Here is an 18387-nt window from a genome sequence, read left to right as displayed (position 1 = left end):
AACAACAGCTCCAGTGTGAGTTGGTTTCTGGGAAAAAGTCAAATAACTTACAAGTTATGATATATGTATTTTAGACAATAAAGATGGGATTATATCGATTAAGCTCAACAATTTTTATTTTCTTTCTAGATGACTTCTAAATTTCCTAACAGACTCTTTCATAAAATTAAAAACACAGCACCAGTTAAAAGTAATTTTATCTTCACTTTTTTTCTCTTTTGATGACTAAATCCCAAGTTAATGCTAATTCCAAAGGAGATCATGGATATAACTTGCAAAACCATAGGAGGATGTAGAAAACTTAATAAAGCTGCACAATTCCAGGGAAGAACTGAGGGCTCATCACTGTTAAAAAACCACTGTATGTCACCCCCTTGAGTGCTGGGGAGAGAATGGAGACTGTGAGGGGAGCATGTGATGTCACTTCCCAGGACATCTGGTATGTGCAGATGGGCCTCTTTCTGGGGAATGGCCTTTGCCAAGGGACAGAAAGACTGACAGACTGAAAGAGACCTAATGTCCTCTAAGCATCTTCAATTTTCAGGTCCTGTATATGACTGGTATCTTAAAATACTATTTCTCATCTGATCCTCACAGATACTCTGTGAGTTAGGCACTGTCACTCTCATCACAAAGATGAGGAAATTGAAGTTCAGAAAGTTGAAATACCTCATCCAGTATCAACCAATTATTAATTGGAAAAGTTGGGTTTCTAACTCAGTCCACCTGATGCTGAAGTCCTTTGTACTTCCTGGTTTCTTAAGACAAACAGCAATCTTTCCAGAAGCTTGCCTGTACAGGCACACCATGAAGGTCCTCTGAGGCCAAAGACAGACTCATGGTTCCGTGGCCTCTGAGCTGGCCTTGCCAACAAAGGCATGCTAATAGTGGTATCTAGTAGAAACGAATCTTGTTTTCCTACGTGTGTACAAGTCAATATAATGTTTTTAGCCCCATCTGCACACATGGCCTTATGGGTCCTAATCACAATAACCAGGTTGATTTCAAGATTGGAATCTTTTCTACTCAGAGGTGATTAAAATATAATCAAGCTAGAAAGTTATCCTCCCCCAAAGCCACCTAAAACAGAGCAACACCAAAATAAAACCAATTTACATATTTTAGCCCAAATTAAAAAGTAAAAGCTAAGGATTCTCTTTTAATATCCTGAATAATAAATGCACATTTATGTAAAGCTTTCTTTGGGGAACGGTTACTATGAGGACAACTTTCCCAATATTATTCATAAATATCACTTTTGTTTTGGTGTTACCGTAAGAATCTGGACTTGTGGGAATTGTACTGTCTGTACCCAGTAAATCAACAGAAATAATTAATGTTTAAGACATGTACAATATCCAGAATTTTAGATGTGTGGTTGGCTGCACTACAAAAAGTAACATAAGAAAGGATGAGTCAAATCTGGTCAAAATCACAAATTGCAGGGACTTAGTCATTTACTCCATTTAAGTGAGCACTTTCCTAATGAAAGTTTCATTAGTAAAGATTGCAAGTTCTCAGCCTTTCCACTACAGATTTTTAAATAGCACTTAGTGCTAAAGTTTATCATTAGAGCTCTATTTAAAACTGTTGCATCTTCAAAGGGGGCACTCGAAAAAAAAGTTCAACTAAGCCTGTTATTTTTCATGTACAAATTAGAAAGGAAAACTTTCAAGAGTTTAGACTGGCAGCTGAGGAAAACACAGACTACTTGAGAAGCCATTATTGGCACATCTCACAGCACACCAGGGGTCATGGCCATCTATAACACACACACACACACACACACACACACACACACACAACCCAGTATCTAGATGTGTATGACAAGGTAACTCTATGATTTCTGCTCCACTAGCTAACTTCCAATTTGCACATGGGCATGCCAACAGGGTTCTATCTGCTCAGATGCTCCTTGGTGGTAACAGAGGAAAAGGTATTCAAAGAGTCATTTCTGTCAGAAGCAAGGCATCTGTAAAATTAACAGGTTCCAGCCAAGCTTCACAGGCAGCTGACTGAAAGACAAGTTCCTTCCAACTGTCTAAACTTTACTTCTTCCTGAGAGAGAACATCTGGATACATGCTTCCTCATAGACAAAAATGTCCAGAAGGTCTTTTATTTCTACCTTTTGTAGTCATGCCTAGACTCCTACAAATACAAATGGAAAAACATTCATGTACTTGAATGTTCCGACAGACCTTTTCATGTTATTTGATGCAAACCTCATTGTGTAACATGCAACCTTAAAGTCTCTCACCCCAATTTTATCCCCAATCACAGGGACTTAACCTCTAATTATATCTTTTGATCAGTGTCAGAAAAAATAGAAATGGTGACCTTGAATTCCACTTTCCAAAGAAATGCACACAGTAAGAGCACAACAAATACATATTCATCCAACAACGACTGGCAGCCAGCCTCTACTATGAACACCCTGGGTGAAACAATTTCAAGAGCTAGTTGTTACAAGAAAGTAGACAACAATAGAGTATAACTGCTTCATAGAAGCAGGCAAAGATTCAATGCAACAAAGTGCAGACAGAGGAAACCTCTGTGCTGTAGTGTGTTTCTCAGAATTCGCTATCTTGGCTGGAATTGTTTCTCTGCTTCCCCATATCCTGAAAAAAGAACTAAACTTCCTATAGAAAATATATTTATGAATTGCATTTTTATGTTTAAAATGAATAATCAAAAAAGTTAAACTTGAGTTTAAGTGTTATTTTTCAAACTAAAAAATCCAAGGGAAGTTATTTTCAGGAGAGACCTATGACATATAATTTTTCCCCATTTTTTAAAAAAATTACAAATGCTAGTTTTGCATTTTACTCTTGTGGTTAAAAATAAGGCTTTCCCAAAACAACGAAAAACAAAAACGCAAGCACAACAATTACACTGACCTTATTTCTTCAACATTTTTACTGCTTTATCAGCCAAAATTTATTTGAGGATTCCTTTATGGCTCTCAACATTTCTTGATCCTTGTAGAGAGGGATCCTTATTGAGAAGGGAAATATCTCTGGTGTTAGATACGACAAGGATCTAACGCTGAGCCTCCCAAAGCAAAAATGGTAGGTCCTAAAACGGTCAGGGCAAAGGCAGAATCTCAGGGGTGGGGTAGAGAGGAAGAGATGAGAGAGAGAGAGAGAGAGAGGAGAGAGAGAGAGACAGAGATTTACTGCTTTATCAGCCAAAATTTATTTGAGGATTCCTTTATGGCTCTCAACATTTCTTGATCCTTGTAGAGAGGGATCCTTATTGAGAAGGGAAATATCTCTGGTGTTAGATACGACAAGGATCTAACGCTGAGCCTCCCAAAGCAAAAATGGTAGGTCCTAAAACGGTCAGGGCAAAGGCAGAATCTCAGGGGTGGGGTAGAGAGGAAGAGATGAGAGAGAGAGAGAGAGAGAGATGAAAGAGGGAGAGACAGAGATGGAGAGAAAGCCACCAGCCTATGAAGAGTCCTGACACTGCAGAAGTTATTTTTTAATGAATGTACAAGGAACAGCATAAATATCACATTAAGCAGAGTGACCATCCAAAGAAAACTACCTGGTTGATTGCTTTCTTATTTTTTTGTTCTTTTGTAACAATTTCATTTCCAAAGTGCTTGATTCCTAACACTGATGCTCAAAAGCTACTGCAAACACACTGCCTGAATACTTAATGAAGTAAACAACAAACAAAATGGCTCATCGTTGGTGCCCCCAGCTAGCATCCCAAACTGGATATAATTAAAGGTGTGAACAAGCAAGCAAGGAAGTAATGAACCTGCAAAGTCAAGGTTCTGAGAAATTATCGGGCATCCCGCACTGCACCAGTTCAAATTTATCACTCATTATCTCCTAATCCGGAAAGGTGCAGATCCACATGTTGGTATCCCCTCCACTCTTGTCCTCCAGCCGTTTTTACTTTTAATAGCTGGATAGCTAGTTTAAGAAAATTATTGCTTCTGACAACTCCCACCTACCCACAGATCACCTTCCCCCCCCCTTAGAATACTGACGACCTATAAAAGCCCTCTACCCCTAAAATATGCTAACATGTTAAATATACAAAATGTTCCTAACACACATACACACACTTACAAAACAAAGCACGGATACTAATGTAGCAACCTTACATCCTCCTCATTTTTCACTAATGGTAAAAAGACTAGATTCAAATGTCTCCAAAGAAAAACAACCCTCCCCCCATAGACCTGTACACACATTTTAATTCTAATCCAACTCCCTGATTGAAAGGGCAGCTTTTAGCTCACAAATATTGTTATGTATTTGCCCATTTATATTTTCTCAGGTGGCAGCTAAAGAAAGGTGTTTGGTTACTAATGGAAGTCTGCAGGATCTGGATATATTTTTTTGATGAGTATTTGAAGTTTGATATTTTTCTATTAAGAGGACTTTTGGAGCTCATGAAGATAAGAAGCCATTTCTTATGGGAAGTAGCCCAGTTTGGTTTTCTTTCCATTTATAGATACATATATACTTGCAAGTAAGTGTGTACACACATTTGGTAATACCAAATAAGGAAAGCGTAAGACAGGTGCAGGAATCCAGCAACACACACTTACACCGATACACACAGAGAGTCTCTCCCTCATTCTCACACATATACTTTCTACATATCCATCAAACAGATGGGGGAATGGATAATGGTCAATAAAAGGTTGACTTTTCTTCAAAAGGGGAATTGACCAATTCTGCACAACATGGTCCATCGATTGGAAAATAGTAAGATAAAAGCTTGAGAATGTTCATGTCCCTTCCTAACCCCAAAACTCCCAATGACATTGGGAAAAAAAATACTGCATTGCAGCATTTGGCAGCGCATACTCGTGTGTCTAGCATCTGCTGGCCAGCTCACCAACAAATGTACATATTAAATGTCCAGGCATATAAATTAAGTGCCTGGTAGCCACAGATTATTGGAACTGATAAAGAAATTTGTCAAGGCCAAAGTACCTCTGTCCACGTACAATGACCTCTATCAAGACCGCTATTCTTTACTTGCGGTACACACAGATAATTTGTTTCACTTTTTTTAAATTAAAATGAGGCATTAAGATGCCAAGGGCTAAATAAAGCAGCATATCTCCTCACAGAAGGAATAGTATTTGGTCTACATATAGGAAGAGAATCTACCCACCATAAGAAGATAAGTGTGAAGGGAAGAAATCAAACCAAAGAAACGGACTTGCCCTGAGGAAACCCTTTCATTGTTCATAGTAACTCTAACTTGAGAAAACCACCTCAATTCATCCACAAATCCTTTTAGAGATATTGAACACACACACACACACAAAGCACCATTCATGCAATGATTTCTAGATTTGAAATTTCAAACAGATTATCCCCAATGGAAATCCTAAATTTAAAATATCTGAAGTCTAACATGTCCCAAACCCCATTTCAAGACTGAGTTTAGAACTAAAATGCAAACACATATTTCATTTTCTTTAAAAAAAAATTCTACTATTATCTCACACAATAATCTGGCCTTTCTCTCATAACAAAACCCTAATAATATTCAAAGCACCAAGGAAGAGCTATAGGGAGAAAAAAAAGTTTTAAGGTTTTGCACAAACCATTAAACAGAAACGGGACCATCCATATCTGGCCAGGAGGATGACTTGAATGAATGGCAGTTAGGAATGAATGGGACTGAGACTACAAATGAATGGTTAAGTTGTTTGTTAGTTTTTTTTTTTTTTTTTGTAAATGAGATATTAAAACTTTCTTGTAAATCCATGATTCTCAGAGTAGTTTTTCAGCTACTTCCCCGCCTAGATTCATTTTACCCTTTCAAAAATTAAATATTAAATGATTTAGCTAGTATAGATATATGGACATTCTGATAATTAAAAGTGCCATGTAGTCAGGTGTTTTATGCAGAAATATTTCCAATCAGATTTTCACTTCTTTATAAAAATGCACACTGATACTTGTGCTTCCATAAAAGCACACCTCCACATGCAGATAGTAGGCATTAGTATTTTTAAAACAAAGAAGTGAGAAAGGTCAGCAGCAGAACCACGTGTTTTTTTAACAACCAAAGCCAAAATGACAGTTCTTATGGAAATTATTTTCTCCTAACTAAAAATTGCCAGAAAATTCTCAGAAATTTTTAAAAAATTAGAGATTTTAAAAAACTATTCTATTTTTAAAGGTGATATGCTTATGCGCTTAATATATAAGAGCAAGGTTCAAGTGTATGTAGAAAATATATTTATTTTTACTGCAAGAGCCAAAACAAAATTTTTAAATCCCCCAATAGGAAGCCAAAATAAAAAGAAGCATCTATAAGGAAAAAAGGACAGCGGGGGGTAGGAGGAGTGCAAAGATCACAGTGGGGATAGTAAAAATTAAGAGTACTTTCAATAGACACTTATATTTCCTAACCTTTTAATGTATTTCTTAATCTCTCATTTTTGGTCTTAAAATTAGCTACCTGATCATGCATCTGTTTTGTCCCTGAGGAAGAAACCATAACAGAGATCACTGTTTCAGCTGTTTTTACACTAACCACCTATTCATCCAACTACTATACCTTTCAGTCCTTCTGGTACCCACCATCATGGGAAAAAGAGACTACTAGTAAAACACATTTAGAGAAAAAGCGAGAGATGCCCGTCACCCGGGGCATACATGGATTCCAGACTTTCAGTGACACTAAAAAAAAAAAAAAAAAAAAAAAAAAAAAAAAAAAAATTCAGCTTTTTACTCAGTTTATGTCAAGACCAGAACGAGGACCAAGTGCCAAATGGAAGGCAGTGATTGTGCGGGTGCAGCCTGATGGATCCTGTGGCTGGAGGCACAGGCAGGGAAAGGAAGCAAAAGGCTGGACTATAGCTCTTCATTTATTATTTTTTAAAGTAATTTCTACTTGGGATATAAAATAATAGATACAATGAACTCCCCAGAACTATAGTATCAACATCTGATTTAGTAAAAATACCAATATCGCCTAACACAAACTCATTGCTTAGGGTAAATCTATTCTACCTATATTTTTCCTATGAATATTTACTGGAAATTTCTAAAAAATCATTTGCAGAACCTATCAGCTGTGGGAGTTCACTATTATGCTTCCGTCAACTTCATTCAATATAATTCACATTTTTTTCAAATGGACTCACAGGATTCCTTGCGATTTTTCGCACGTACAATTTCACAGCAGGGAAAAGGGGGAAAGAGAAAAAAAAAAAAAAAAAAAAGCAAGATTCCCTACCCTCCCTTCCCCCTCTCCTTCTCTCTCTGTTTTTAAAACAAAACAAAACAAAACAAAAAAATAAAAAATAAATAAAAAAAAAACCATGGGAGACAGAACAGATGCTTAAAAATAGATTTCTAAAAATCACTGTAAACCAGTTAGAAATGTAATTAACACCTATTTATAAAGAATAATTAAAGTTGGGCCAGCCACAAAGAACAGCAAAGATAATCGAGGTCCTGTCCCCCCTCCCCTCCTTTTTTTTTACACTGTTTGCAGTGTGTTCTCATGATAGCCACCTGCTCCCTACTCGGCTTCTCCTCTGTTCGTTTCCCCGGCAACCTTTCATTGGGTTTTCCTCCCAGCTATCGCTTTCAGTTGGGCTGCTCGGTCTAATCTTATTTGTTTTACACCCATCAAAACAAGCAGCCAGACAAAGGCGATCCTCTAAGAATGGGAAAAAGACCACAGCTTTGTTATAACATCTATGCAGAGTGAAAAGTCCTCCCCAGGCTTTTCTAGCGAAAAATAAGTGAGATGGATATGAATTTACAGCCTTCCTCCATACCCAGCTCTGAAACCCTGTGAAAGCTATTGCTGGTGAAAATTCAAAGTCAAAGTGGGCACTCGTGGTATCTGATCATGCCATTTTGTGCCATATCTTCGGGGTCAACATCAGGCGACAGGAGCGGCACTCAAGGAGTTTCCCTGCTTCTTTTTTCAGAAAAAGATGATGCTAAAAATAGATTTACTACTTCGGCAGAAAGGTTTTCCACATCCAAAAGTCCTGTTTCACAATTGCATCTGCTGGTACTGAATCTTACCTCCTCCACCCCTCATTCCCAGCCTTCCCCATCACTCCCAGCATAAGACTGAAAAAGAAATGTGCCTTTAACTTTAACAGTCGTGTAATTCCGTTGAAGGCTCACAGAGGCGGTGGACATGCCAGCCAACAGTGACGGTGACACTGTGATTGTCAAAAAAGACACCAACCTTGCTTGGCTAAAATGTGTGTTTGATGGAAGAGGCAGTGTATGTGCCTTGTGTGCATGCAGTGCCATTACACTTGGAGATGGACTCTGGTTTTCAGAAAAGAGAAATACTGATAAACACACACATACACATACAAACAATCAGCACAGTGATTTATGATGTGCAGTCCACCATCCTTACACACACACACACACACGCACACACGCACACACGGCTGGAACCTCCAAGCTGCCTTCCTCTTTTCACTTACCATCTTCAAGCCATTCCACTCCATCTGTGATCAGAAGAAGATGGACCCTCACACAGTGTGTCAAAAGCGGAAAGGAACGTTATGTAAAAGCTGACATTCCTTCTTACAGAGCTGCTGCCCAGAGAAGGAAGCAACAACTCAACACGCCAGGCACCGCTACACATACAAGCCGCCTCCTCTTTTTTATGAGGTCATGACAGGAAACTCTTTGAAATACAAGATGCAGCATTTACTGAAGCCCAAATAAATCACTCTCTTTGCCGTTTTGACTGCGCAGTCCCCCGAAACACAACTGCCCATCTCAACGTTCAGCATCCAGGAGCTGCCTCTCGAGGTTTAAATTTCCAGCACGGAAATGGAGAGATTCCTAACCCCGCTTCCACCCCCAGCCACACAAACCCGGGCACGTAGACAAACCCCCTCTACCTTACAAAAAGAAAACCCTTCTTTTGCTATTATGGTATCAAGTAATATAACCTCTTTCAACAAACCAGCAGTTATTTCAGCCAACACCCCCCTTCGCCCCCGCCCAGCCTTTATGTTGAAGGGAAAACTGACAACGACCTGTTAAAAATGACAATCTATCTCCCCACTGCTTTTCAATAAAAGGACCTACCCGCATTCTCTACACAAAAGAGATAGTAAATGTAGGAACCAAACAGCAGCAGAGAACTAAACTCTTGTGCAAGCATAAAACTGGTCAAGGTGTAGATGATTTTCTTCCCTCCAGCAGCACAAACAACAGATTATAAATCTAGTCATACCTACCATAACCATTCTTATTGGCAAATATTGGGTCTTGCAGAGCTTCGACTCTTCTCTTAAAATTTGCAAAGGTTTCAGAATATATTTTTTAAATGTCTACTATTGTCATATATATTTAAAGATCCACAGAACACAGTGCGGATGATTGTAAAGTAAATCAATTATTTTGAGGAGGGCAGGGGTAGGAGGGAAAGAAAAAAAAAAAAAAAAGAAAGAAAAGGAGCAGTGAGCTGAAACCCCCGATTCTAGGATGTAGATAAGAACAACTGAACATAGCCTTGCTGAAATTGGCTCGAAGCTTCCCCTTTTTACATCCATTTATGGGACCATCTGTCAGCCAAAGCCAGGATCTGATTGGCTGGGGAAACGATGGGAGGCGTTGCAACATCAGGTGCTATTTAAATTAGCTACTGCCAGATTGACGATGTTAATGATTTGGTGACCTCTACAACAACAGAGACCAGATTTCTGAACTGCTTCTTGTGTCTGGTAATTAAGGCCCGGCTGAAGCAACAACAGCCATACTTGTATTTTTACCTTTTCCCTCCTCCCACCTCAAAAGTACTGTAACAACTGCAGGTCACTGGAGGCTTGCAAACCTTACCAGTGGGAGTGTCCTCCCTTTCCCCTGTCTTGAAGGCTGCACCATCCCTCCTCCCTGATGGGGAGCTTTTTCAGTGTGGAATATTTTCAACCACCTTATCTTTCTCGACAGTTGCTTTCTAGCGAAATGCATATTTAATGATCTGCCTCCAGGCTTAAAGATACAACAAAAGCACTTTAATGTGCTAATACGTCAACATTTTAACTTTATTATTTCCCAGTATTGCTGATTTTTAGTAAGTAATGCTCCTTCTGTATCTAACATAGCCAACATTTCAAAAGCAAGGAAGTTTGGGATTAAGTTTGCTTCGTGAACTAGGTTCGTACAAGTTTGCCTCGGGAAACTATTTCCTAATAAACAAAAAAGAGAAAAATCTGGGAGGAGGAGGGGGTCATCTGTCAGCTTCTACCTTTCTGTCTTCTGTTTGAGATTTTCAAAATATAGAATGATGAATGATTTATTTAAATGAATTTATTTCTGAACTTGGATAGGGGCGTGATCTCAATTTTTAAAAATCTACTAAAACACATTCTCCTTTTGCTATGGAGAAAGGTAAAACATGCTTTTGAGAATAGCCTCATTTCATAACATGTGCAGAGTGCTCATCTTGCTTAACCGAACAAGTGATTTTGCTTCTCATCATCAAAGTATGTTTTTTTTCCTTTGGCTTCTTAAAAGATTTGCAAAGAGATATTTAGAAAGTATGTAGTGATATATACAATTTGTCTGCCTATATTACACATTTCATAACCTCTGTGTTACCACGCCTTCAGTAGTATATTTTTTTTGTTCAGGTTTGGGTTATTTTTTTAATTAAATTAAATTTTTATTTATTGATCTTTATTTATCATTACACAATGTAGTTGATTTTTGTGGCCCTTTACCAATTCCTCCCTTTCCTCTCTTTCTCTCCCCCTTTCCCACCCCCATCAACATCATATCTGTTACATTTGGGTTTTTTAAGTGGCTTACCTGAGAATTTTATGCCCCACACCTACGTAAAAGGCAAACACATCACTATTCATTTAATTCATAAATTTAATCATTTTTTTGTTCCTTAATAAATGCACTGAAGTAACGAATATTATCAGGGACATAATTCAACATAATCTTTAATCTTTGGCTGGAGTTGACAGCGAGATAGGACTAGGCAGAGTAGAAATAGAGGCCGGAAAATATGTTATACTTCTGGGCTTCAAAGTCCAAGAATAAATGGTTTTTAAAAAAATAATTATTAGAAAAGAAAATAACCTTCACATCTTTAAAAACCTTCACATCTTTAAAAATATGAAGGTTATTTTCTAATTTTTTTTTTACAAAACCATTTATTCTTGGACTTTGAAGCCCAGAAGTATAGCATAAAAGATTAAAACTATTCTCTCCAAGCTTCTGTTCATGAACACACACACATAAACATACATATATCTACACACTTTGCAAAACACAGACACACCATAAAACAATGTGTTGATTTCACGGCATGAACTATTAGGCTTGAATATAAATAAGTTCAGGTATTAGAAATGAAAATACATGAAATAAAAAAGTAAAAATGTTAAAACTATAATCTCTTCAAGTGGAACAATGCTGAATTAAGTAAACATTTAAATTGCTTTAGCAAATGTATAAAGGTTCCTCTGAATCACAATAGTACTACAGTATCTGTTGAACTGTGTACTAAGGATGACTTCACAGGTTAAGTGTTCTAAATGGCTCAACATATGTACACAGAACAGTACATGTGCCCCAAATCAACAACAGAAACTCGGAGTGCCATTTTACCAATATCAAAATATTGTGAAAAGTAAACATTAACACAATGGTGACAAACACACAAATAAAAACAGCTCATTTGGAACAAAATATCTACTTAGTATTTCTCTGGATGTTGTAAAGATGGAATTTTAAAAACCCTTTCCTCCCATCCATATTAACCTCAGCACAGCAAGCCATAAATTAACATCAGGTACATCAAAAGATACTCTGGCCACTTTTCCGAAATAGTAACTGTATATTACAGTATATATTATTAGCTGGTTTTACTAGACTAAAAAAATCCATGGACTTTGTATATTGATCATTTCTCCAAAAACCTCCACTCTAAAGTCTTTCGACAGAGTCCTCAAACAAATGCACAAATGTCCTCAGAGGCCTTTTCTCTAAAGACAAAGGCAGAATCCTATTGTTGGGAAAAGTCAACCTTATTATCGCATTTCCAATAGTACCATTCATCTTTCAGAGTGAGGGGCTGACCGCTACATCAGTGGTGTGACATTTGTGAAGCAACAGATTCTCAATATATTATCTCAAGAATCAGGCAGGCTAGTCTCCCAGTCATGCATGATTTTTTTTTTCTGTTACAATCCTCCACCACCACAGAAAGAAACTTGTCTCACTCAAGCAGCTAAGGCAACCTAAAAATGATATCCCAGGGCTGTGGGGCTACCAGCGCCACTGTATCCCTCTTACCATAAATGAGCAGTTTCTTGACTCATTAATAACAATTTCCCTTAAAAGAAGTAATCTCATATCAGTCAGCCCCTCGCCACCATGCACACATCCCAAAGGTTGTAGATATCTCAGCATCAGTCGCCGGCAGCCAGCTTTCCCACACAGAGTCCAGATGGACTGTACCAGAAGCCAATTCAGCGTTAATAACTACCTACTCCGCGCAGTGGAGAAGCCTTACGTGGCACAATGGGTTAGGAAACAGCAGCCGGCTGAAACTGCAAATAAAAAAAGACAACCAAATTCTCCAAAAGCACCGAAAGGAAGGAACAGAAATGGAAGCGTGAATTGTATTTCCTTGACTTCCATGAGGGAAAAAGAAAAGAAAAGAAAAGAAAAGGAATCCTTCATAAACATAGGAAAAAAATGAGGGGGGCGGGGAACAGATGCTGCCCAGAGAAAAGTGACAAAATATTACCTCATTATTTAACAAAGCAGCATTAAGCGTCCTGCTGATTTCAAACATCTTGCCACAGATTTTGTTTTAAGAGAAACAGATAGAATCCTTTGCAAAGCACTCCGTCTGCAAAGGGTTCTTCAATTTTCTTGTGCGCCACGGAACAGTCAATATATTATTTCCCTAGAGTTCGCACATTAAAACCTCTAGTCAGTGAGCTGAATTTTCCCCTTATCTCACACACAGTAGACTCCTGTTATATGTACTGCTCTCTTTGCAAGAGCAGCAGCCTGCCCCAAACATGGCTGGTGTTTAAACTACTCTTTAAAGTAACAGTTCACTATATAACCACCAGGTGGGTAGAGTGCACAGATTCAAATGAACCATCTTAAAAGATTTTTTTTTTTTCTTTCCCTTGGAATAGCTTTTGGATGTAGGATGTGACATGAGAAACGCCAGCATTCTAACAGGCAAGATTGTCTCTCACTGTATCTTGTCAAAATAAATAAATAAATAAATAAATAAAAGTCCTTCTCCTGACTTAAAGCGAGGAAACAAAACAACACCGCCAATTCTAATAAGAACTGAAGAGTGAAACACAAACAAGCTTTGTTTCATTCAGCAAAGGATGAAGGAGGAAAATACAATCAGCACAGAGCAAGGGGGAAAACCAAAAACCCCATGGAAATATTTTCCTTTAGCAAAATGAGAAAAACAATCATATGTGTGATGAAAACCCAGTTCAAAAGTGTGCATGTGAACACACAAAGATGGGGGCAGGAATTTAGGGGTGCAGCTTTTCTTCTGAGCAAAACATTAAGTTTATTTGATATGGTCTTTCCTAATAGGAAATAACCAAAAGCTTAAAAGTAATGACACCATGGAAAAAAACAAACAAAATCCTAAGCATCTCTTTCTTTCTTTCTTTCTTTCTTTCTTTTTTTTTAAAGATGACCGGTAAGGGGATCCCAACCCTTGACTTGTTGTCAGCACCATGTTCTCCCAAGTAAGCTAACCGGCCATCACTATATAGGGATCTGAACCTGTGGCCTTGGTGTTATCAGCACCACACTCTCCCAAGTGAGCCACGGGCCGGCCCCCTAAGCATCTCTTTCTAAAACACAATTATATGAATAGTTATAAACAACCACACGAGCAAACCAATCACATATCTCTATCCAGCGTTGTTCTTTTCCCCTAAGATCTGCCGTGAAGTGTAACATATCTGTCTTATACTATTTTGGACATATAGTTAACTTGGCATCTCCTTTGTACCACTCAATTCCAATTAATCTGCTCCTCTGCCAGGAATAAACAGAATGTCCCAAGTTGAAAGCTCCAAGTGATGGAGGGGGGATGTTAAAAGGATATAAAACCACCTGAACAAAAATAAATTACATCACTTATATTGTTGTATGGCCTGATTTCAAGGAGGATCTTATTATGTACAAAGCATGCATGCACTATTCTCTGTTCCCATGTGTCTAAAATGGAAATCAACACTTATAGATACCTGGGATTTTGTTTTCTTGGCTGGACAAAATCAAAGGTCTGGAACTTCCACAACCTCTTGCAAACATAGGTGTTGACACTAGTATTTTTCCAGCCCATCCAGGCAACATTTAGCCAAAGGGACTATCTCCTTCATCTTTAAGTCAAATCTGCATCACTTAATACCATTTAACCTCCTTGCATATATTAAGTTTCAAGTGACAATTTTTAACTGGGGAGTGAAGAGGAGTTGCTCTCATCAAATTCTGGTTGTATGAAATAAGCTAATTTGTACACTCACCATATGTCTTAAACACTAATTAAAAAATGTCACTTTCTTCAAACATTAAAATGTAATCAGCCTAGTAAATAAAATATTCTTGAGTTTTCTTGCCTTCGTGATAATTTAAAGAGTGTTTATCTCAAGGTAACCTCTCTATTTTGATTACCAAGGCAGACTTTTGATTTGAAAAGAGAAAAAGGAGATACGAGGGACTGTGGAGAGTGAGAAGAGAAAACCACTACTGTACGTAGCTGCACAAAGAAAAATAAGATGAAGTGGATTTTTAAGGGCCCATAGTCTTGTTACCCTAAGGCAAATCCAACCAATCAATACTACCCATTGACGGTCTACCATCTGCCATGCAGTAATGTGGCTAAACAGACCTGTTCCATATGACTGTAGCCGGCTCATTTTCAGTTGATTAGGGCAGTTCCAGAGCATTCACGTGCAACAGCACAAACCTCCAATTTAGACTGAGCCTGTCTCTTCACACCAGTCCCTCCAAGCACAGCTGCAGACCTTTTCCTCCTGTTCAGACTGTCTGGATTACCTCTTCTTGCCCCTCAATTGAATTAGCAAAATGGGGTGAGGAGGTACAGTGAACAGACACTCACATATCCACACACAGACAAATAGATAATTGCTGGCCCTTCCCTGTCATGCAGAAATCGGGAATTCCATGTCCTCTGCCCTAATATGATTAAGGCACACCATTTAAATATCGTCATCAGTGACTATGACCTGAGATTTTCCTGTGGTTCAGTTGCTTTTTACCCTTCCCTCTTCCCTTGAAAAATATACCTAAACTGCTATATTTCTTTCTTTAGGGAAAATACAATCTGTCTGCCCAGACAATGCTATATTACACTTAAAAGCTTTTGATAAAATTTAAAGCTTAATTTTCCCTTGTTGAATTGAGGTGGTGGTTTTTGTCTTTTTTTTCCCATGTAGAAATATTAAATCAATTTTAAAGGAAAATATGAAAATACCACGGAGACAAGAAATGTGCACCAGATTGACATGAAGATGTCTATCAGAAGGATCAGAAATTCAATGTTGGATGTTCTCTTAGGGATATGTGATGACCTGACTGTGTTATGGCTTTCTCCTTCCTAAGTAGTTTCATCTACTGTGGAGTGTGGGAAAGAGCTAGAAAATGCACTGTGTGGGAAAATGTGACAAATGGATGTCTAATATGCTCAAATTGCCAAGAGTTCACCTGTGTGGGTAAACTGACCTAAGAGGTGATTTACCTTTGATCTTCCCATTTTCCTCCATACTCCTAAGCCTTATGCTAGAACAGCAGCTGAAAGCCAGAAGGTTTCTTTCCAGAATCAGTGTATGTGCCTTTGACCACACTAGGATGTCTTCTTGGGGAAAAAAATTTAAAGGACAGTAAAACTGCCTTACTTAAAAAATTCTGAAAAAGGTAAATACACATTCATCCAAGCAATCTAATTCAGGTGGAGTCACTGTGAACTTTTCACTGATATATTCTTCATCACAGCCCAAGAAAATGCAACAGAATCAACGTAAAAGCACAGAGGAACTTCTGAAGATCTCTGTGTTAAGGGCTTTGGGACCTTTTCATATCAATTCACATGAGCTTTACTAAAAATAATTTTTAAAAAACAACAAATAAATTAAAAACTCTTAATATAAATTCTTACAAATCTAAGAATACTGAGCAGATGAAATATGGAATAGTTATTCATACAATATAAATATAAATTCTTACAAATCTAAGAATACTGAGCAGATGAAATATGGAATAGTTATTCATACCATTAAAGGATATAGTGTTTAACCAATTTAATACAGTCTTGAAAATAATTCAATATGAGGCTCTAAAAAATTCTGGACTCATTTATAATTCTGTAATTACCAATAAAAGAACAGATGTATTGTAAAAGGCAAGGAAAGTATATCTGTGGAAAAAGGAGGAGGAGCAGGAGGAGAAGAGCGAAGAAAGGTGAATGGGAGGAGAGGAGCAAGGAGAGGAAAGAGAAGAAGAAATAAAGAAATAATGGTACTTATAAAGTACGAGTAAAAAATGCTGTTTTTTACCAGAAGTCTACTGTATAGCAAACACTGCACTAGGCACTTGATATGTACACTCTTACTCAACATCAAAGTAGTGACAAGTGTTATATCTAAGCATGTTTCAAGAAAGGTGTTTTCCTGATTTAAAAGTAAGGTCTCTGCTCCATCATGTCACAGAAAAATATGCTTAGTAAGTATTTGCTGAATGAATGAGAAAGATGGGCACAGACTAAAAAGGAAAGGAAAGGGAGGGTGGAATTTTTTTCTCAGCTAAGACCAGGAGATTTCTTTTTGACATGGTTTTAGCTAGGTCTGTCCTCAAGATGTCTCATTTTAATCTATCGTTATGATCAGGCTGTAAATTCAGAATGGAGGAGATACAAAGAATTAAAGCTGGAAAACAAAAAATGCTAAAAGGCAGGATGAGTACTGAACTGAGTCCCCAAGCCCACCCTTTCTTCCTCCTCCAAACCCGGCAAAAATCCTTGGGCAGAGTAGCTGCTCAATAAACACTGGTTGGATTAATATCTATGTCCTCATTTCTCAGTGTTACTCAGCTATGGGGAATGGAATGAACATGAATAGTCCCACTCACCACCACCTCAAATACTATCCCAAGGCCCACCTCATATGATTCAACTAGGGGTCACTGAACATCTCCTTAGGAGAAAATGATATGCTAGGCTTCATAAGCCTCAGTTTCCTCATCTGTAAAACAGGCCCAATAATACTTCCCTTTAGGTCTGTTGCCAGGATAAAAACAGACATAGGCTTGATGGAGGCAGCACTCTAAATGATAGCTATTTTTATTAATATGGAGAATGGGGTTGGGAGATAATTCAATCTTGTTGTGGACGATATGATACAAAGACTCTCAAAACAATTGGAGACTAATAAGACAATAATAACTAACAAAGGCTGAATGATATGTTCCAGTTCTAATTTTAAAAATGTCTGCTGCAGATAAACATTTACTTAGTCCCGTGGGCAAAGTTCAGTGCTAAGTTTTTGGCATGACGAATAAAAAGAAATACAAGGAGCTTACAGTCTGGTTGGGAAGGAGCTTTCCTTTTGAGGCACAAATTGTAACAGTATAAGGAAGAATGTAAAAAGAATAGTATCAAAATTAAGTGTCATAGACGGTCAATGGTGAGCATGCAATCTGGAGTGATGGGAGAAGGCTTCATGGGAGAAGCTGGAATTGAGGTGAGTCCTAAATAATGATATAATTTGGCTAGGAAAATGAAGGATATTTCATACACAAACAAAGGTGGGGCAAGGGAGCAGAAAACGGATACTGAGAGCCAGCTCATCTTAGCTAGATCCTGCTCCAAGGGCTCCTCTGAACCTATTCCAACCTCTCCCATTTTTAAAAATTATGAACAGAGGAATATTATGATATGATGACTGTAGAAAGGCAGACCTCTTATTCAGTAAGTACTTTTATAAAAGGAACAAGAATTAATATTTACTCAGCATCCACTGTGAGTCAAACATTGCACTAGGTGCTTTGCCTATATATCTCATAACTCTGAGAATTCCAATAAGAAAACTAAAGATTAGAAAATTCAAGTGATTTTCTCAAGATCATATAGCTAGTAAGAGGCAAATTAAGGTTTCATACTTACATATGCCCAACCTCAGTCCACATTCTTTTCACTGTAACATACTACCTTATATATAAAAGTGTAGATCTAAAGAAATTTAAGTCTTATTCTCTTTTTCTATAGTCAAAAGCTAGCATTCAGAAAGATATTTTTGACATCTATTGATATTAAAACAATAACAACAAAAAAAAGCCCAACCCTAATCTATGCCTGCAATTTCAGTATTCTACCACCAG

At 37.8% G+C, this 18387-nt stretch overlaps 1 protein-coding gene across 7 annotated transcripts in view; it reads right to left on the bottom strand.

Annotated features, from left to right (window-relative positions):
- Positions 1 to 12796, bottom strand: part of ELAVL4 (ELAV like neuron-specific RNA binding protein 4) — a 91332-nt gene extending 78536 nt beyond the window's left edge. For 3 of the 7 annotated variants that reach the window (XM_008575199.1, XM_008575202.1, XM_008575206.1), the window contains exon 1: positions 12749 to 12796. In XM_008575199.1, coding sequence (XP_008573421.1) covers positions 12749 to 12796 — 48 coding nt within the window. Of the gene's footprint in view, positions 1 to 8453; positions 8819 to 9221; positions 9513 to 12748 lie in introns of those variants that run through there. The other 4 variants (XM_008575201.1, XM_008575205.1, XM_008575200.1 and 1 more) reach the window with 2 other exon arrangements.
- Between the last annotated feature and the right edge of the window lie 5591 nt (positions 12797 to 18387).

This window comes from Galeopterus variegatus, unplaced genomic scaffold, assembly GCF_000696425.1.
Source record: "Galeopterus variegatus unplaced genomic scaffold, G_variegatus-3.0.2 Scaffold1155, whole genome shotgun sequence".
NCBI classification, from domain to species: Eukaryota; Metazoa; Chordata; class Mammalia; order Dermoptera; family Cynocephalidae; genus Galeopterus; species Galeopterus variegatus.
Note: the sequence above shows the minus strand (reverse complement) of the source record. Positions and strands in the feature narration are given on the sequence as shown.